Source organism: Etheostoma spectabile, chromosome 13, assembly GCF_008692095.1.
Source record: "Etheostoma spectabile isolate EspeVRDwgs_2016 chromosome 13, UIUC_Espe_1.0, whole genome shotgun sequence".
NCBI classification, from domain to species: Eukaryota; Metazoa; Chordata; class Actinopteri; order Perciformes; family Percidae; genus Etheostoma; species Etheostoma spectabile.
The window spans coordinates 20,723,880-20,746,050 of NC_045745.1; the positions used below are offsets into that span (position 1 = coordinate 20,723,880).

Consider the following 22,171-nt stretch of genomic DNA (forward strand, 5'->3'; position numbering starts at 1 on the left):
CTGCTTTTGTTTTGAAAAGCGTTATTTGTATTACTTCCGTGTGGACGTATGCACGTGCATGATTGTGAGTGAACAGCGGCAATCACAACTTACAAAATAAATAAAAAAAAAAACATCTATGTCGTGCGTGCAATACAACTGTGCTGCTTTTATTTTGAAAAGTGTCATTTATGGACGTATGTCCGTGCGTAACCTGTGAGTGAAGGTGCACAGCGACCTTCACTCCCCCCCCCCCGAGATGTCCGCTCACGCTAAAAAAAAGAAAAGTTGATGATGAATGCCGTGTTTTCAACAAGACATGGACTGCCAAGTACTTCTTTACAGAAATGAAAGGTAAAGCCGTGTGATTAATTTGTGGTTCACAGGTTGCTGTGTTTTAAGATTATAATTTGAATCGCCACTACACGACGAAGCACAAGGAGAAATACCGGAATCTGTCTGATGACGAGCACGCAAGGGAGGAGTGTGAACAAGTTAAAAATAAATTGCAGTGATTCAATGATTGTTTTTGTGTTCTTATTTTAATTTCACATTAATAATTATTTAAGGATTAAGAGTTTAAATAAAAACCATCAAAAGCAATCTGCTTTTGTATAAAGTTAAGTTAGGTTAAATTAAATTATTAGTTTTATTAATATTTATCTTACGTTATATCAAAAATAATATTGAGCAAAATTTAATTGAAATATTGTCGATGTGGCCCTCCAGCAGTGCTCGGGTTGCTCATGCGGCCCCCGGTAAAAGATTAATTGCCCACCCCTGTACTATGCTATGACTAAATACATTTTTTAATACATTTTTTCAACATACTGCTCTATGATTTTTTTCAACATACTATAGTAAGAAAATGAAAAACATGGAATTTTTTTTCTGGGAGATACTGATGACATTGGTGCAAAGAGAGTTGTTCGAATGAAGCCAGTTATATTGCTGGCATGTAACTCTGCCACCTCATTTGTTTTCTTATGTTTTCAGAAGAGCTCTTGTTAAGCATTAGCATGCTATACAATTACTTTTTTCATCTTACGTTACAGTGAGTTTTTTCGCCATACTATACTAGGATTTTTTTATCACTTTATACAACACACTATACCATGACTTTCACTTTTTTCAACATACTATACTATGACTTTTTATCACGTTTTTTGCCATACTATACTATGACTTTCACTTTTTTCAACATACTATACTATGACTTTTTATCACGTTTTTTGCCATACTATACTATGACTTTAGCATAACTTTTTTCAACAAACTAAACATCAACTTTTTATGATTTTTTTGCCGCGATATATTATGTTTTTTCATCGTAGTATTCTATGACTTTTTCATCACTTCATTCAATGTACTAAACTGTCACTTTTTTCAACATAGTATACTTTGACTTTTCCAACATACTACACTAGGATTTTTATCATTTTATACAACACACTAAACTATCACTTTGTTATCACTGTTTTTCAACATACTATACTTTGACTTGGTAAAGGCTTTTTTCAATATACTATATTATGACCTTTTGATGACTATTTTGCGATACTAAGACTTTTCATAACTTTTTTTGTCAAACTAAACATCGAGTTTAGTTTGACTGTAGCAGAATAAAGTAGTCTGTTTCAAGAAGGTTAGGAATTGATCCCACACATATACTAGGGCACAATGAACTAGCAGAGGTTCACCTTAACCTCTCTGCCACCTCACCTGCCTTCAAAAGGTTTCAGAAGAACGCTTGTTTAGCATGCTGTACAAGGACTTTTTTCATCAAACTATTCTATGACTTTTGTGTCAAACTATACCATGACTTTATTCAACATACTATACTATGACAATATTACCACTTTTTTGACATATTATACTATGACATTTTTATCACTTTATTCAACATACTATACTATGACTTTTTTTTGACATACCGGTAGTATACTTTGACTTTTTAAAGGCTTTTTTCAACATACTGTACTATACTATGACCTTTTATGAGTTTTTTCAACATTCTTTACTATGAATTTTATTTATCACTTTCTTTCGCCATACTATACTATGACTTTTTCCTGACTTTTTTAGCCATACTATATTATAATTTTTTTCAACATTCTATACTAAAACAAGAATAACATGGGCAGCATTATAGTCTAGCAAAATGCGACATTGAGTAGATGAGGAAGATATGATCTAGACGGCCCTACACAGTCTTTGGTAACATAGGGGAATTAGCTCAAATGGTAGAGAGCTTGCGTAGCATGCGAGAAGGTAGAGTAATTGATGCCCGCATTCTCCTGAGGAGCCACCAATTAAACAGAAACCTGCACCTGTATCTTAACACACTATACTAGGACTGTTTTTAATCACTGTTTTTGACATAACATACTATGGCCTTTTTTAACATGCTATACTATGACTATGGCTCAGTGTTTAGCACCGCTCCAACAACCACCATTAAATAGGAATGGCAAAATATAATCCCTGGTTTAATCCAAGTCTGGGCTGGGCCATTTAATGTGGATTCTGTATGTTCTTCCAGATCCTTGGACTATACTATGATTTTTTTTAAAGACTTTTTCAACATACAATTACTTTTTCATAACGTTTTTCAACAGACTATTCTATCAAAATACTATACTATGACTTTTTTACGACTTTTCTCAACATACTTTACTATGACTTTTTTACGACTTTTCTCAACATACTATACTATGCTTTTTTCAATGTTACTATACTATGACATTTTTAATCACTTCATACGAAATACTATTCTTTCATAGCACTTTTTTGACTTACTATACAATGACTTTTTAATGTTTCTTTGACATACAGTATGTTATGACTGTTATCAACACAGGTTATTTGGTGGCACAGTTTCAGCCGTAACTACAGCAGATAACTTCTAAAATGAAATAAAGATACAACTAGGCCTTTAAAGAAATTTCCTGCCACCCGTTTCCTGGCTGAATACAAATACACAGGCTTTTGTGTTACACCAAAATCAGTAACCCTTCAGAATGTTTGCTCTGTACCACTGTCTACCTGCAGTAAATCATTTTGTGACTTTGTGGAAAAAATCTGACCCGGGCAGAGGCATAATAAAAACTATATACAAATAGCGTTTTTTCACTGTATGTCTCATTTGCTGTTACAGCTCATTTACGATCATTTGATGACAAATTACAGTTTCAGAAACAAGTTACATACAGTAGGCTACAGTAGCAGCACATGTGATCTAGGAGACACGCTTGCTTCTGTGGTATCACTTTAGGGATATTAATAATAATCTTTCTCTCTCTGTCTGTGTTTTGGTCTCTCTCAGCGGAGATTCAGAGTTGCCTGGTGAGTTCAGGGGATGTCGGCTGTGGGACGTTCCAATGTTTCAACAACAACTCCTGTGAAATCCAAGGGCTGCATCACATCTGCCTCACTCTGCTGCACAATGCAGGGCGCTACGACTCACAGGTGGAGAGCAGCACAATACTCAGACACTTAAAAACATTTGTCCAATGTCCATTTTGCAACTGACATAATCTGAAACTGTGTCTAACTGCAACTAAGGGCAGTCTTAGATAAGACACATTTGGATACATGTTTTTATTTCATTTAATCCCTTCAGTCATTACAGTCATTTGTGAGGAATGTTTGTTATATAAGCTGTGCATGTTATGCATGGTAGCACTGGATAGAGACCAAACTGAGAGGGGAGCTGATATGAGAGAGGGAACAGCTTGTCTACTTTACTAGAATAGCAGTGCATGAGAGACTGATGCAGTCTGATGTGTCTCCAGCATGAAAAGGCACAGTGGATGAAGTTCAGTAAGGATCTGTGAGTAAGTGTACTGGATAAATAATACAGTTCCATACAGTAATAAACAATATGACATTTAAATGTGAATATCATGGTAAATGTGTGTCCTTGTTACATTTTAAGTCACCATATCAACATAACTGAAACTGTAAAGCAGCTATAGGCCTTTTCAAATATTTTACCAAAACTTAATCAAATGACAAATCAAATCAAATGTGAAAGAAGGAGCTTGTAGTGAAGAATCTACAGAGACTTATCACCTGAATCTGCAGCTCCCCTCAGCTTTAAGGATCTTCATAGTGAGTTTCAGTTCCTAGTTTAGCTATCCGCTCTAAAAACCCACTGTACACTACCTGCTCAGCGCAGAACAGGAGACACAAAGTTAACAACGCATTTAGCAGCTAAAGAGAATGTTGTTTTCTCTGGAGGAGGTAGAGACCAAAAACAGAGCTAAATGAGTGACTAATGACATTATGGTATAGGTATGTGGCATGACTTCAAATGAATGATAATGTTGCTCCGGTTATCACTTTCTCTTTGGTTGCTTATTCAACAAACTAAGGTGCAGGACAAGACATACACAAGTTATATAACAACTTAGATAATTAAGACACTTTAGCTAGTGTGGATTATTTTTCAAAGTGTGTGGCTCTTGTGTAAAAGGTTGACACTACTGCTTTATGCAAGATTTGATTGGCAGTATTTGAAATGAGATCTCCATTTACATATATTCGGTCGGATTAATCCAAAACTAAACCAAAAAACAGACTATCGCTTAAGGAACACCGGGCAAGTGATTTACAGAGCAAATAAGTATGCTGACTAAAAATGCAATTTAATATCAGTTGTAGGGTACGTTAAAGCAACACTAGGGAACTTTTAGTAACTTAAAATAATGTTTCCAAAATTGTATCAGTGGTAACAGGATGAACGGCGTTTTGCGGCTTTCTACCGGCAATAACCGCACTATGCAAGTTTGCCATATTGGGTAGCGGATCTGTAGTTTGAATGAGACATAATGGGACAATTACATTTCTAACCTGTAGGGGGACCGAAGCGGGAAAAGTTCTCTAGTGTTGCTTTACAGTGTGTAAATGGCTATGGTGACTCACTCTCAAAATATTGCACTCGCAAACAACTCAACTCTATTTGTGTAATGGGACACACATGCACGTATGCTTTCACTCTGTAAAAAGATACTTATGACCTGCTCTTTCACAACACATGCATGGTCACTATTTTTACCCATTGGTTCACTAATGCATGCTTAATGTAACACAGTTACTTTATTTCCATAAGATAACAACCACATGCCAGCATGTCAGATTATTGTGGATCCAATGTACACAGAAAATAGTCTGTAGGTACTGTATATAATTTTACAGAGTAGTTGGCAGAATCAGGGGAGTTGGCACACCTCCCAGGCCAGATTTGATATTGATCACTAAGTACACAAGGCTTTGCTGACTGAGCCATGAAAAATTAAACTGATTTCTCCTTTTGCTGTCCTCCCAGGGCAAGTCATTTGTGAAGGATGCGTTGCGGTGCATGGCGCTGGGACTGCGGCAGCGCTTCAGCTGTGTGAGCCGCCGGTGTTCAGCGGTAAAAGAGATGGTGTTCTCGCTCCAGAGAGAGTGCTACTCCAAACACCAGCTCTGCCTGGCGCTAAGAGACCACATGGATACCATTGGCAACCTGGTTCAATTCCACCTGATGTTTCCCTCGGGGTGAGAAAAAAACACACACACACACACACACACACACACACACACACACACACACACACACACACACACACACACACACACACACACACACACACACACACACACACACACACACACACACACACACACACACACACACACACACACACACACACACACACACTTTTGTGGTGCTGATAGTCTTAATTAGTTTTCTAGCAACTCATTTGGCAATGGCTTGGCTTTAACCGACATTCATTAATATAAAAGAGTCACACACTATAGCTTTAACAGTAGTACACAGTCTAAAGCTACTTTAAAGTCAGAAAATGTAATTTTCGAAAGAGGAAATCCTCCTTTTCTAAATAAGACTTAATTTATAAACAATAAAATGCACCAATGCCCAATTTAACACACTCAGGGTTTTTATATATATATATATGGCTGACGGTGGCTAACGTTAGTTAGTGTTAGCAAGCTTCACACAGATACTGACATTTCTGAGTTAGTCTGTTCCCTCTACTCAGGTTGCTGTTATACTAAATATTTCAGTGCTTTTATCACAAAAGTAAAACACAAAATAAACAGCGTACCTCACCAGGAGACATGTTTTTTGTTTCCTTCTTGTGAGCCCACTGGCCTTTTTCACATAAGATATTTTGACATGCCACAGTAGGAAAAGCACTGTGGTAAATAATAAAAACGAATGATGGCTTAATTCCATTGAGCTGCTTCAGTTTTAAGGTCCTGTTTTGTACATGCTGGCTTCCAGGAACACGTGAATTGAACGCAGCCATCACTAGCTAATGTTATAAGTAAGACCTGTGCTTTTCTTACTATCAGGAGCAAAATGATCTGCTGTAAAATGTAAGTCTCCTTTTAAGGTAGTGCTTTTCATAACACACCATAAGTCTGTGTTGAAAGTTGAAAACATTTTTTTTCACGTCTGTGCATGTCCAACTAGACCATACGTGGAGCTGATGAACTTCCTGTTGAATTGTGGAGACGAAGTCGGGTTGTGGGTCGGCCAGCGGCTGCGCGGGCAATGCATGCAACACTGGGGGGCGCTGTGCAGCAGCTTTGGCAGCACCTGCTCTCTCAGCCAATCGGACGCTCTGCAGCACACCACCACCCCACCACCCACCGTGGCCTTGGCTTTCACCACTCAAGGACCCCTGCAGCAGCCAACCAGAGCTGCCGGACCAGAGTTTAGTCCGATCGACAACGCGACCAAATCTGGTCTCCCTGTGTCTAATAAATCCAATGTTACTGCTTCCTAAACAGACGGTCGAGTTACACAGAGTTGCAGACAGGGTACACAAAGATCAAGCACTTATTACTATTATATAAGTAGTAGGATGAGTAAAAGTAGTGGTAGTGGTTTGATGTAACATTGCTGGTGAAAGCAATGCAACATAACTTATTCAATCTGTTGGGTATTTGTGCTATATTAATATTTTCCTTTACACTAGACTTTGTAAAAGGATGAAAACCAATTATCTACCTCACTTCAACATCACAGTCCACCACAGTGGCTGTACGCTTCAGCAAAGGGCATGGACACACACGAGTAAACACTACAGGGAATCACTCAAGTGCAATTGATGGCTCAGAGTGAGTATTCTACCTGTTTCAATCAGTTTTTGTATATATGAGGATTGTTATAGGCATCATAAAGTTGACAGGTCATCAAACGTTATCTTGTAGACAGTCAGGGTGCAGGAAGGGAAGCACTCTTTGGTTATCACGTGTTATAAATATGTATTTTTAATGTTCTACTTGAGCGATCACATTTCATACAGACCCCAGGATTCAAGCTATGTTTTGTAAGTTTTTATTTAATTTAATCTAAAAAACATTTTTAAGCATTTTGATTGAAGTTAAATAAACTACAATAACGTCACTGGACAGAGAGAAGTGTGTTAATTAGTCAGTCCTGTGCTGTAAAATAGTTCTTCACACAAATTAACAGTACAGCATCTCTGAGGTATTAAATGTTGGGTATCCTGCCACCTACTGGCGCATCTGTGGCAATGCCTCGCAACAATGTATCCCTCAAAAATCACCTTTATTCTAACAAACACTGATTAACATTCACACAACGACAACATGGCAGACACGCTTTAAAGGTTCAGTAAGTAATCAGATTTCTAAATCAGTTGTCTAGACAACCGAAGGTAGAAAGGCACATAGTCCCCAATAACTAACAATGGTGAGAGCCGACAAACATGCACACTTCCTCTGTTGAACACACACACAGATTGTAATTTTAGGAAAAGTAAACAAAGGGAGGATTATGCACACCATGGCTTTGCCCCTGGTTAGTTCTGAATGCCAGATGAAGTATTAAGGCCAAAGTATGCTTCAAAGTGTTTTTCCGAACAATCAATTTGTGCAGCGTCGGATCAGGTGTGCAGAGGTGTGAAAGTAGGCAGTATTTGAACTTCTCTCAAAGTGCACTACTGCTGTACTTTTCATGCAGCACCGTCAAAGCCTTCAAGTCACTCAAAAGCCACAGTTCTTAGAGAGAGGAGGAGGAGAAGGAGGAGGAGGAGGCTATGACAGGTGGCTTTTTCGTCCTTGATTAGAATGTAGCCATTTGCAAAAAGTATAACAACTTTTGCCTTTAGACATGGTTGAACACCACAAGTTTGTTTAAAGCATGCCAAGGCTTTAACCCTATCATTGTTGTTGCATGAAACCTCATCATAATACCAGATAAAGTTTACCCTTCATAGCCATTTTATAAACCCACATATTGCATATTGTTTAAGCAAAAAACGAGGGTGCTACACAAGATGAAAGGTTTTCACTTGACACAGCAGTCCAGTCTCAGGACTTTTTCTAACTCTCCATGTAGTCCAGCTTTGACTTCATACCTGTAAAATCCTTGTGGTAACATTCTGCCGAGTGACATTAAGTGGAAAACATTCTTCCTGAAGCCTGGGTGTTTTCTTTAGCTAAATCCATCGAGCTAAATGAAGGGGAAGATACGTTTCTTAAGGATGTAGAGGACGGTGGCAAGGAAGAGGGCCAGAGCCAGGAAGATGAGCAGCTTGTCTGTCAGCTCCCGCCGGTTGTACTTGAGGATCAGTTTCCTCCCCAGGTGGATGGTTCCGGTCATGCTTTTGAACTCGTCGTTAGTTTCCTGCACCGTCCTGGAGGAGGTGGCTGTGTGAGGAAGAAGAAAGGTAATCAAGGTTTGAGAATGAAGAAGATCGGAAATGTTAATGGGAGATACAGACAGAAAAAATAAAATGTTTACAGGGAAAAACATTGTTGTAAATTGGATGTACCGGTTGTACACAAACTCAAACCCTGACAAAAGTCAACAAACACATGGACAAAGAATATAGTTAATTTTTTTTTACCCAGCGTGCCAATGGTGTCCTCGCTCTGCTTCACCTGTTCCGCCATCATCCTGCTCATAGACATCAGATTCTCTGTGATGCTGCTACTGGTCTCTACTAGGCTTTCTTTGGTCGCCTTCCTGGTACACAAACACACACAAAGCAGAAAGGTGATGCATAATTGCAGTCAGTGATATGTTGTGTATACATACATTTTGTGTCCAAGTGAAAGTTAGAGTCAAATTAATCTGTTTCTTTTTTTATTCATTTAATCATTTGAGTCCAAATGTAATGACCCATTACAAATAGAAACCACAATAAAATCACAGATAAAAAGCCCCATTGGACAGGATTAAAATTACAAGGAGGTGGGTAGTAAAATATTTCACCTCCTCCTTCTTAATAAAAGTTGCTTTATCAGACAGCATTTTAATCACTGGCACTGTAACAGATCATAATGTGCTGCGGATAAATCATTAACGACAGGTTTAAATTATTTTGAATGATTTAGCTGTAATTAAATTATTAACCAAAGACAGTTGCAAACTAATTAACTGTTCCTGAATATTGATTAGTTATCCACAACTGTGTATCAGTAAGATGTTAAACACAGCAACATACACTTTTTAAATGTTTACAGTCTCTCCAGACTGGAATATTTGGGAAATTACGGAAAGATCAGAGAGTTTGCCAAAACCTGTGGGTAGGTAACTGGGGTGTAATAAGTACTGGGATGGGGGAATAGGTTTAGCCTGAACAAAAGCAAAACACCTGCCATATTACATTTATAACGGAAAAAAGGTGAATAACTCATTGAGCACCACAGTAGAGTCTCAGCCTCATAATTGTACTGACCTCTGTCTAGTGCTGTGGTTTTCTACTCCATGCAGCAGCTCGTCCTTCTCCGTGTTGTCTATGGCTAGTTTACATGCCAGGTTAGCTTTCCTCCATGCTGTCTGGTTACTGGAATGCAAAGAAACCAACTTTAAGAACTGAAGATTATGTTATAGATTTCTTCATCGCATCTGGTCTGTTGTGTCTGAATCGGTTTCGTTTGCATGCTGAAATGTGCTGCTTGCATTTATTTGCCTCTCAAAGTCCTATTAGCTCCAGATATGGATGTACTGCACATTTTATCAAGTCTATTACAGTCTCTAATACAACCCCTTTTAGGCACCACTAAACCTGATGCAACATGCAAAGAGGGGTTACATACAAACATGACATCTCATTTTGGATGTGTTGACAGAGTAAGATACAGACTGGTTCACACACTTATACACTTGATGCACGCTGGCATTTTAATGGGATTGACAGAGTTAATAAAGTCAGTGATTCAGGGGTAAATGAAGAGATGACTGCTGCTAACATTTCATGGCTGTGTGTATGTCTACACACCTGAGCATTTGTCTTCGCTGGCTCTCTGTCTCTGCCTGGATGGCCAGTCTGTCCGTCTCTCTGTCCTGCTCTCTGGCCATCTGCTCCAGATCCTGACAACAACAACACACCGCATCCAATAAAACATTTTGTTTGGATTTTAAACAAGAAATATGTCAGATGCAACACAATACACATAATGTGAGACCTGACCTGTATTCTGAGTCTGAGCTTGTTGAACTTCTGTTTGACCTGAGAGTTGAGCTCCATGAGAGTTGACTGAGGTCCAGGGCAATCCCTAATGTCCTGCAGGTAACACAAACACTTGTATGTATTCATGATTGATGTGGGAGTAAACATTGTTGGGCTGCACAATTCTGGGCAAACTAATAATCCCAATCTTTACGATCAATATTGAGATCATGATTATTTACTGCAAAAATTCAAATTTCATATTTAAATAAACTGCTTTCACTTCCATGTTGCGCTACGTCCCTGCTAATGTACACATCTACACAAAAATGTTTGGATGGACTATTAGGATATTTGTTTGTTGGGTAAATATTCTGTTTGTAATTCTGGGATTTTTTTTTTTACTTTGGTACTGCAATACTTATAAAAGAAATGGCTTTATTTAAATTGACGGATTGCAGTGCAGTTTCCATTTCAGGTCAGTGTAAGTCTTTACTGTCATGTTTCTCTCTTTTCTTCTTCTTTTTTTTTTTTTCTTTTACACACACACACACACACACACACACACACACACACACACACACACACACACACACACACACACAGACAATGTAAAATACATACATTATAATGATAGGGTAACGCCCATTACACATCCAAAGTAATGCCTTATTAAAGCATTACTCTCGCCAAAATGCAACCTAGGGTCTTTTTGTGAATGTACCCGAGTCAAACTTTCGTTTAAAAGCATATTTAGGGAGTGATAGGGGCAATATTATGATCACATCGAAATCCCTATTTTTAAAACACTAAGAAGGCTCGACACAACATGAATCTTTGCTCACCAGGAGCTCTCGAACATTAACTCAAACATTAGAACAATGTTTGTGTACACAGTGATTTCTAAAAAATAAAAGATTTTAACTTACAGTATTTTAATTGCCTTAACCACCCTTTATCAACAATAATAACTTACAGCAAAGTTACTTGTAATGATCCGTCAGACACATCAGTCAACTGTCGAATCAGCTACCGTGACGTAATAATGATATGATAACGTTAGCTTGACATTAAACTCGAGTAAATAAAACTGTTAGCACTGACTAAAGTAAATAAAGGTAAACAAATATATCATTATCACTTTCTTTTTCTTACTGTGTCTCTTTTAAATGAACGTTAACGTTATTTAGCCTCGCTTGTGTAACGTAACGTTATTAGCTAGCTAACGTTAACGTAGCTACAGCAACTTTCAGACCTGTAATGTGATGCCTTCACGGACACCTCTCCAGAACAATACCGATACCAGCATGAGCAACAAGAGAAATAATCTAAAGAAAAAACAGACGTTTTCAGTTCTTACCTGAATGAGAGCCTTGATTTCTAAATCATATTTGATTATTTCTTGTCCACAAATTCGGACGTGAACATCCGCAGAAGACGCCATGTTTGTTTTTGTTCGGCTACGGAAAGCTGGAGAATCAAAAAAGACAACTCGCTCTGAGAGATATAGATATATAATATATTTTATTGTGATGTGATAGAATAATATAATATTAATATATATATATATATAGTTGTGATATGATAGAATTATTACAATATATAAAGTAAAAAATAGAATTAAAGTTTACCTCAGAGTAAAACAAAAGTTACAAGTTCTGTTTTCACATGGCTTTCCATTTTAAAAAATATATATAGGCTACTTAATCTGGACAACCCTTTTTCTGAAAGGTTAGCAGAGCATTTATGCTTTGTGAGTGGTATAGTCTTGAACTCATTATCTCTTTATATTTTGTTGCTGATTTTGTATGGCTGCATCATTTTCACGTGTCCACTCAAAATGTCCCCAAAATAGAATATAATGTATAGAAAATACAGTGGAATTTAAAACAAAGCTCTTGTCTGTTCAACTGCTTGACAATACAATGTGAGTTTGTAAAAACAGACCCACCAGTGGGCCTGCAAGAGTTTATGAGGTTAACTTTACCTAAAAGTAGCCAGTGATTCTAAGAAGGCCACAATAACATAATGTTACCAATCAGCTACCCGTTGTTTACTAAAAACACTTTACAGAGAAATGCAAGTGTGATCCCAAAAACATAAGTCTATAGGTCCAAAGCAAGAGGATTTCAGGACACACGTTTTTAAATAGACTGTTTATAAAGATTGGCAGAGCAATGTGTCACCCATTGGTTTGCATTGGAGCCAATTTGAAGCCCAGAGAGAAATACTGCATTAGTAATAAGCAGTGCTCAAGAATTTACACCAAATTTACTAAAAATAATTAAGGCTTTTCTCAATTATATATTTTTGACCTGTTTTTAAGAGAGTTTTGAAGAGATGTCTTCAGTAGAAACAAATGGACTGAAATCCAGTAGTGTGAGTTGAGTCATGTAGGTATTATCGTCCCTGTAGTCCCCGCCCCGCGCCCCTAACCTTTTTGCTCTTGGTATCTATTGTCTTGAGTTATACTATGAAAATTCAATGAAAACATTTGAATATATCTGTATTTGGAACTTCATCTCAGTCACCATTCCGTCACTCACACACACACACACACACACACACACACACACACACACACACACACACACACACACACACACACCCACACACACACACACACACACACACACACACACACACACACCACACACACACACCACACACACACACACACACACACACACACCACACACACACACACACACACACACACACACTAGTCCAGGATGGGGTGCTAATGGTTTTATTATTTCGATATTAAAATCAATAAACATAATCAGACTATTGTGGTTACAAGCAGAGCTGTGGTACCAACTCTCAGCTGATACAACACAGAAATAATGATTTAAAAAAACAAGAAAGAAAAAGAGAGGCACAACAACACAACAGAGATTTAGGGCAGGTGTCCGCACTATGTTGAGCAGCTAGACAAAAACGGTCAGAAGCTCTGAAACAAAATATGTTGTTACAGTATAAACCAAAAAAAAGGTTTCCATGCCTGTGCATAAAGCCACTCACTGTGCCTCCAAGAAAGAAAAAAAAATACAATGTTACGCAAAAAGAAAACGTTAGATAAAACAAATGTAAAAACCCAGCACGACATTTAATACACAACATAAATATAACAATTCTCAAGATATTGTATTTGAACAGGCATATATGTGAACTACAAATATAGACGTCATTGCTAAAGAGAGGATCAAGTTAGTTTCAGCAGGATACACTTTCTGCAGGTTTTGCTTCTTTATGAAATTATCACCAAGAGATCTATTATAGAGCACTTAGCAATGGAGTACAGCCTTCCTACTGAGACTGGGAACAGGAATACACACACAGGACTAACTACAGAGAGATCCCATGCTGTTGATCTAGTCAAATAAGTTACCATACAAGACCAGAAGCATCATAACAATGGCATGTAGCTGTGGAGCTCAGGATGACAGATACCACCCAAATCCTCACCATGTTTGTACTTGTACGGATTTCCTATAAATTCATCTTACTGTCTGTCTTTATTATCAAAATAGAAAAAAGAAACAGAACATATGCTTTCTGGTAAACATTTTCTGTTTGTTAAATGTCTCTCGCTCCATGCATTCAATAGAAAGGAGATGTAAATCACTGCAGTGTTGGATGATGACGTATAGAAATGGAAAGAGTTTTGTTTTTTATTATCGAGGGTGTGTTGTTGTTGTTTGCTTCAATAAGATCAGTCTGCAGATGAGGAAATTACTCCCCCCCTTCCCCGGATTATTCATTCCAGGGGAGGGGGAGGGGTCTCTGCCCACTTGCCTTTAGTGGCCCCTGGCTAATCTCAGGAGCTCCCTGACAAGACAAATGCAAACCAAAGCCCTTCAGAAAGAAAAGCACCCAGAAGGGGGCAAAACATCTCTGGCGCAGTGGTGAAGATTTTCCAGAAAACTAATCAAATGCTCAAATTTCCCCTCCAAAGTTAGAGAGAGCAGGCGAGCAAAGTCCTACACTGAGCTCCAATGCTGTGAAAAAACCCACAGATCACGACAAAGGAAGAGTTGTGTCAAGGAGAGGTGAGTCTGGTTCATGGCTCTACTGCACCGTCTGACCGTGTCAAACCTCCAATGACAAAACGCTTCATGGGCTTCACAGATGATTACTCAAGGTCGCAATGAAACTGCTGTTCTGAAAGCAACTATTTTCCTTTAATAGGGAGCAGAACATAATTCAGAGAGTATGGGTAACTGAAGGACACAAAGGAAATTACTACACTAAAACCACAGTATTGTTATGTAATTAAATTATAAATTATTCTGATTACATACTGTAAATTTAGTTTTCGGGGAAAAAAATTGTTTATGGATATATTTGCTGAAATTTGGTGCAGCCTGTGTGTTGATTTTAGCCTATTAATCTCAAACTCTATTCGCACTAAACCAACTCATTTTTCATAACAGTTTTGTTGTAAAAACAACGTGCGTCCACTATAAAACTACGACATTTATTGTTCATCTTCCTTTTCGTGTGTATCACATCCAACAACTCCGCTGGTTGCCTGGCAACCTGAACAACAGGACTTCAGTAAGTCACTTCCCCGTGCCAAGAAATCGTCCGGTACAGAATCCCTGTAAAACTTTCTATTTGTGTACCGATTAAACAAACAAGATATAACTAATTAATCAGTGAGCTTTATAGGTGCTAACAGGCGGGCGTTTTAAAGCTGTGGACAGAGCCGGTTTCCAGTTTTTTTGTGCTAAGCTAACCTAACTGGCTGCTGGCAGTAGCTTTATATTTACTCTAAAGACAAGCACAGTATCAATCTTCTCATACGACTCTCAGCAAGACAGCAAATAAGAGCATTTCCTAAATTAGTAGTAGCATTGGTCATGTGAATTATAACAGCAACTTTTGCAAAAGGAGTAGCCTTAATTGGGAAACAATTAGCAAATAAAAATGCTCATTCTTTTTATGTCCATATTAAAAGTTGCATTAGTTGGATTTTTCTAGCAATTTACAAACGTGTTCTCGATTTGGTATTTATCCATCTAATTAATGCATCCTTGTATTTATTTAGTTTTCAACTGATTTATTGGATTTATTTGAATTCTACTGTCTCTTTATATTGTCAAACTAAATTGTTTTGCCATCTGATATTGATGCATTCTTTACTCTCTGATTAAAGGTCTGTATAACCGTTTGCATCTCTGGAGTGCAGAAGCAGGATTTTATAAAAAATCTTATTTATGGTACATGATGAGGTAATATTACCTAAAATCTTACCAAGTAAATCTAATTACATTTCTATGCAAAAATAGAAGAACATAATTTTCTGAGAATTTTGTAGTTTTATAGGCTATTTGTATAAAATGACATGGGGAATTATATACAAAAGTAATTTCTGGTTTCATTGTGACTTTGATTCATGTCTGTGAACCTCATGTGAAGTCTGCGTTCGTGGTAAAGCCTGCAAAGTAAAAGTCGGCTAAGCCGGTAAAGTCTAGGTCCAACAAATTCTTTCCTTGCATGTTAATTTAACAGGACTAAACAAATAAATATAAGAGAAATGGTATGAACGCTTGAATCAGGAAAACAAAAAGCAACAACATATATTTAGGGAGAAAAAATTGAAACGTGCAACATTTGACCGAGTCAAAGCATAAATATCAAATATCAGTTTAAAAAAAAGTTTAAACATACAAGCAGGCCATCGGCCACATAAAGATACAACATTCATAATCTTTCTGGATCCTGGCAATAAGAGTCTCCCTCTGTATTCCAAACAAAAGTCTAACAGAAAGTAGCACAACAGGAAAAGCTCCACCAGACACTCACAACTGTCTGTATGATCCTGCTGAGGAAGACTAGTCTACATTCATCAGCAAAGCAGCAGCAGAGTTTATACCTCGCTATGTCAGCATACAGCAGTGCAGCAGTCAGAAATACAAGACTGCCCAGAGTCATCGACAAAAGGAATAATATGGCTAATACAGCTTTTTAACAAAGCCATGTTAGCACCCAGCCACTGACAGATTAGCACCACAGTTTACCTCCATGCTCAGTTTGTTGCTTCATTCGCAACCCGTGACTCAGTGCCAACACTGACTTTAAGGAGGGTCTGGCACTTCATAATAGCAAAGTTAAGAAACAGAAAATAGTTTTATGCTTTTTTGTTTTTCTTGAAAAAGATCTCAAGAGGCAGCAACACGGTGCTCCATCAAAACCACAGAAGAAGAATGCATTGTAATTGTCTAGATAAAAAGCAGGCCCAAGTCTCCCCCTGCCTCAGACACAGTGGAGGTTTGCTCTTCTCTAAACGGACACACCAGCAGTGATAGCAGCAGCAGCCATTACAGAAAACACAATAATGTGGCATAGTGGGCAGAGAAAGAGTTAAAAACGGAACCAGGTTTCCCAAAACATACATCAATTTATTTTACAAGTTTACATTTATGCTCTTCTTCAGTAATACTTCTTTAGGGAATCCTATGCAGACATGATAAACGTGTATCTGCTGTTAAAGGCTGGATTATTATACAAAATGTATTGATTTGGGTTAAAATGAGGTTTTCATTTTGTTTTTGTACTTCAAGTTTCGAGTTTGGGAAACCCAGCCCCTTGTTTCTGTAGGGAAACCCCCTCCAGACTGACAGAAGGTGCAGATTTGTGTTCTCATATATTTGATTAAGGCACCTGGTTCAGCAGGCATCATATTCAAAAACCAAGTGCAAGGTGAGTAACACTCTTGGTCTTTTGTCGTAGGAAATAAAGTGTGAAAAAAACATGTTGTGTGGTAATAATATACTGCAATTGAGTCATGGACACTTTCAAACAAAAACTTAAGTGTCTTTGTGCTCATTCAATATCAGCAGGTATTAAATCATTCAAATTAGAGTGCAGTGACTGAACTTTCTGACCATGGAGACGATTTCCGTGGATTGGCCAAATTATTTCCCAATCTGCAAAGAACTCCAGACGTCACTTGATTCTCTCAGTGCTATGCAGGAAATCGGCATGCAGAAACATCATTCCCACCGCGTTATTTTTTTTGTAACAGAGTACATTTCTTTAGGTATCTAATTTACACAGGGAAAAATATGAAGGGTAGTAAGCACACAACCTCTGAAGATGAGGTGTTTCTACAAGCAACGAGGGCAGCCCACATGGGTCTGAACAAGACAGGAAACATTCGAAATGCCCAGAAAGAAACTCCAAGCCAGACTCAGAGATCTGACATCACAGCCAGCAGGAGGTGAGAACTTTTTTTTTTAACAAACCTAATTTATTGAGACAAGAATATTTGGTAACGTTCATTTTACAGATTTGTAATTTTTCATAATCTCCTAAGAAGTTTCTTGGAAACAACTACTTTATGCATTTTCACTTATAAAGCTGTTGTGGTGAAGATGTTAGCAAACATTCATTTGGAGGCGTGTTTCCGGCCACCTGGTGTATGTAAATCCAACATTCGTTCTCTTAAAGCTCTGTTTTGGTCTCTACCAACTCCTGAGGGAAAAATCTGGATATTTATCTGCTCAATGCACCACTATATTCACCATCTAATTGCTAACTGTCTGCCGTTTGGTGCTGAGCAGGTGGTGTACAAAGGCTTTTCAGAGATTTAAAGCTGGGGCTGGAAACTAGTCTGATGAGAGTGCTGAGACTGAACCAAAACAGTAATGTTGCCAGTCGTAAAAACCAAAACAATGAGCTCAAAGATGCTAGAATGCTCGTGGAGCTGAGGGAAGCTGCAGTTTTTTTCAGTTTTCTGTGGGGTTTTATTACTACTACCAACTGTATTGTTTTGTACACCATGTTTTTTACACATAAATATTAATTAATGCAGTTTTATCCCAAGTATATTTTCACTCGTTATTAAAAGTTATAATAATGAGTGAATATTTACTTGAGTAATTCTCCATATATGTTGAATTATATGTTTGGCATGTTAAGCAGACCTGCTTTGCACTGATTAAAACTGGAATCGATTAATTGTAAGAGTATCAATTACTTGTTTTCCCAATTATTAAATTGAATACATGTGGCTCTTTAAAAGAAACTTCTTTGAAGTTATTCTTAAATTACAGGAACAATAATAAACCAAAGCGTTACCAAATATTACCTCTGGAGATCGTTTCTGAATGCACAAGATAAATACATAGCAACATGTTAACATTAGAAGGAAATCCCACTTGCTTTTTAAATTAACAAAAACAATGTCCTAAGACATAGAGATATGTGCATTTTTTGCAATTTTGTACCTTTCAGATGGAATAAAGATCCTCTGTAACTATAGGCAGTGGTATCAAATCCAGGAGTCTGACTTTTACAAAATAAATAATGGTATGCTGAACAATAGCGAACATACAGCTTAATAATACAGTAATCACCATTCTGTTGTTCAGAGTAAGAATCTTCCTCTGATTGGTCCAACAGTTAGAATCAATGAAAATGATTGGGAGGGAAAGTCTGGTCTGATGATAGTTATAAACAACAATCACATGTAATTTGTAAGTGGATCCAAATCCAGATTTTAATTTTTGGATTATTTCTTTAAAAATGAAATGTAATCAGCACCATGTGAACAAACCCCAGTTGTATCACGGCAGGAAATCAGATTTAAATCCTTTGTGAGAGGAAAATGTTGTAGGTTGTGTATGTTTGAATACCATTGGGGGAAACAGCAGAGAAACTTTTAGAATTCTTGTGACTGAAGTCTATTGGCCTTTTGTTGCTTGTGTACAGAGCATTGCACTATATTGATTGACATTGATAATTCATAACATACACACACACACAAAATATTTTAAAAAAAGAATGGCGACAATAATTGGAATACATAAAAATATTTTCTTTTGATTTTATAAGTCATCACATATGTCAGATAGAAGCACGATATTACCCTGATTTGCTGAAGAGCTTTATGGATCCACTTTTTATTGGACAATAGTAGCACAAAGTTACACACTATTAGCTTAATAGTTGTATAGGATTTACGTCAGAAAAAAAAAAGAATAAGGAATTGTTTTACTGGCGTGGATTTTCACTCATTTCCTTGACTGTTAAAATGCCACAGAGTCTTCTGGTTTGAATGTAAAGTTGCACAGCTTGCACCTATCATGTTAAATGTAAAAACCTGTGAGGACTCTTCCTTGAATCAGCCTCGTGATCCACTACAAAACACACACGTTCTGCTGAGCTGGTCTACTGTTGGACAACCAGCGGCCCTTTAACTACTGTTGACCCCCTACCAGACATGGGCAAAAATGTGGCTGAAGAAAATGCTTCAAATATTGTCCCAAAAGATACAACTAATTACACATAGTAGTTTTAAGCATATTTCAAACATATTTCCCCACGTCTGCTTTTTCAGTCGAGGTCGTTTTAAGCCAATTAGGCTGAATGGTTTTGTTGTTGTTGTTGACCGTTTAATGGCAGAACAATGTCATAAACCTCGGGCACAGCCCCTTGGCAATTGACATGCCTGCTACAATATTATTTTTTGTGTGTGTAGGTGAAAAGTTCAAAAAGGCAATAAGTGTCCGGATTGAGTCTCCATTTATAACTGGCTTGCCATACAGTACAGTGATATAGTAACTTCCCCAAGGCGGCCCAGAACAACATCTTTTAAAAAGGGCTCTCCCCCTGCCGCCCAGGGCTAAACCCCCTCCTCATTAAGTCACAAGTAGAAATCAGTTTACAAATGATAACAATATAGCGCTCTGGAGAAATGTGTCTACACTGTACATCACCCTGAAGAGGAAGCCAAAGCAGAATCAGTTTATCCATAGGAAACCTCTACTGAAGGCAAATGAATCATGATGCCAAGGAGGTTAGCATCAGGATCAACTTAGGGGCCCTGGAATCAAAACCCTCTTTTTTAAGACCACAAACACACTATCCACACGGTTTCTGACCAGGGAATAGGCCTAGCTTGTCTAGACTGGGGTTCCCGAAGCCAAGCAATGATTATGCTTATACCACGCCTCATATCATTAGATGGCTCCAGAAACATGTAGACCTAACCCTCATCAGGCCATACACCTATTCCCTGCTAGTTTATAGACCCAGCCAAGTCAAGTAATAGACCTATCCTAGCAAGTAGTCGTCAAGCACACTTGCAGCATTCACACCAGGCCTTTTTAGCAGCAAATGGAAGAAAAAAATGCTTTTTCTTTTTGTTTTGTTTTCCTTTTTTGGACAAAGTGCTTTTGTTTTCACACATAGAAGATAGAGTATTTTATACACATATCTAACATTTAGAAGATACATATTAACTTATAGTCTATTTACAAAAATGAATCCCTACTAAGAAAATAGCTATGGACGGTAGGGAAGAGCAAGTCACTAGGCTACAACTAGACTAAAATGTCAAAAAAGAATCATGGATAATCATTCTAGTTTCAGAAAAAAGCACCATTTCTCCCTTTTAGGCGGAACATAAATCAGTAAAAAAAATAATATATATATATATTTATATATGTAGCACTAGCTGTTATTCAATCACAATACAGAAAGACGACAGCTCTGCATCACCATCATCAGACATCAGTTCAATCTGTGAAGGAGTACTTTCTTCACTTCAACCTAACCTGAATTAAGCCTTGTCAAACACTTATTGTTTGTATGTATTTGCCTACTAACAGAGTGAACTCTGGTTGAATTATAAAATTCCTGGGAATGGTGGCATTTCTTTCCAGGAGGCAGCAGGCAGGGCAAGCATAAAGGCATCATGCATTTTAAAGGACATACTGCCAATTTGTGGCCTGGATATTGTAACTTTGTGTGTTTTGGTGAAGAAAGTTATTCTTTGCAGCTGTGACTGGTCAGGAAGGATGTGAGCTAAGGACAAAAGGCAATGCTTGGCAGAAAAATTCAGCAATGCAACCCCAAAGGCAGCAATGCCAATCCCAGGAAATGCAAAATTCAACAGAATTCATGGTCAAAGAGGGAATATGTGTAAAAATCGGAATGATTTTCACACCAGATCAATCTGGGACAGACTCAAATGGCTTTGGCTTTCTTACAACAACTGCCCTCAAACCTTCATGTTGTTGTCCTCTGAGTTTCTTGCTTTTCTAGACAAGTCCCTGTTCTTATCCTCTTTATAGACCATTCAAACTAGACCATGGCTGCGCTGCATTTTTTTAAAGGGGAACTACGCAGTTTTTTTTAGCTTAATTTACCTTAACAGCTTTGGAGTCATTAGAATAGTTTCATGACTTTTTTTGAGTTGAATGGTGGTCGTCTCGCTACCCCCTAGCGCCTGCGAGCGGAAAAAAACACTCTTAAAACTTTTGTCCGGCAGGTCGCCGGATTCAGCGTCAAGAAGTATTGCGTGATATCAGGTCTCGCGATGTAACGAATTGCTTCACGGCTCTGCACACATACGCCCGTTCAGGGACCGGCTAACAAGGTAGCGATGGAGTTCTTCACACTATTGTCATGGCTGAGCCGTCAAAATAGAAACAGAAACTTATTGTCGGAGGAACAGAGAAAGAGGAAACGGCAGAGGAGTCAGACACAAGTAAACATAGGAGCTGCCAAATATCTATTCCGAAGCTGTAGGGGGAGCTCAATAGAGAAACCCGCGAGCAAAAAGCGGAAAAAAAAAAACTGCATAGCGCCCCTTTAAATAAATCCAGTCATGATTCTGCCTATATCCCTCAGCCAGCGAAAGAGACTGAAGGGGTCAGGTGTTGGTCTTCAGATCGACTGGCTGCTCTTTAAAACCTTTCTCCTCTTTTCGTCCACATCTTCTTCTCTCCACTCAACTA

At 38.0% G+C, this 22,171-nt stretch overlaps 2 protein-coding genes and 1 long non-coding RNA gene across 3 annotated transcripts in view; 2 read left to right on the forward strand and 1 right to left on the reverse strand.

Moving 5' to 3' along the window:
• The window catches only part of stc2b (stanniocalcin 2b), a 26,982-nt gene extending 19,211 nt beyond the window's left edge, over window positions 1-7,771 (forward strand). Inside the window, exons 2-4 of the mRNA XM_032533750.1 lie at window positions 3,305-3,447; window positions 5,309-5,520; window positions 6,464-7,771. Of these exons, the coding sequence (XP_032389641.1) occupies window positions 3,305-3,447; window positions 5,309-5,520; window positions 6,464-6,779 (671 nt within the window). The 3' untranslated portion in view covers window positions 6,780-7,771. The remainder of the gene's footprint in view (window positions 1-3,304; window positions 3,448-5,308; window positions 5,521-6,463) is intronic.
• A 643-nt stretch (window positions 7,772-8,414) lies between these two features.
• Window positions 8,415-11,914, reverse strand: bnip1b (BCL2 interacting protein 1b). The gene is made up of 6 exons (XM_032533751.1): window positions 11,779-11,914; window positions 10,440-10,532; window positions 10,248-10,339; window positions 9,705-9,812; window positions 8,871-8,989; window positions 8,415-8,670 (listed from the first exon to the last, which is right to left on the reverse strand). Exons 1-6 carry the CDS (start codon window positions 11,860-11,862, stop codon window positions 8,474-8,476), a joined length of 693 nt encoding a protein of 230 aa, XP_032389642.1. The 5' UTR covers window positions 11,863-11,914; the 3' UTR covers window positions 8,415-8,473.
• Window positions 11,915-14,354: 2,440 nt separating this feature from the next.
• Window positions 14,355-21,619, forward strand: LOC116700494 (uncharacterized). Its single transcript, XR_004334667.1, has 3 exons — window positions 14,355-14,474; window positions 18,084-18,085; window positions 21,609-21,619. It is a non-coding gene; the product is annotated as an uncharacterized LOC116700494 (long non-coding RNA).
• The last annotated feature ends 552 nt before the right edge of the window (window positions 21,620-22,171 follow it).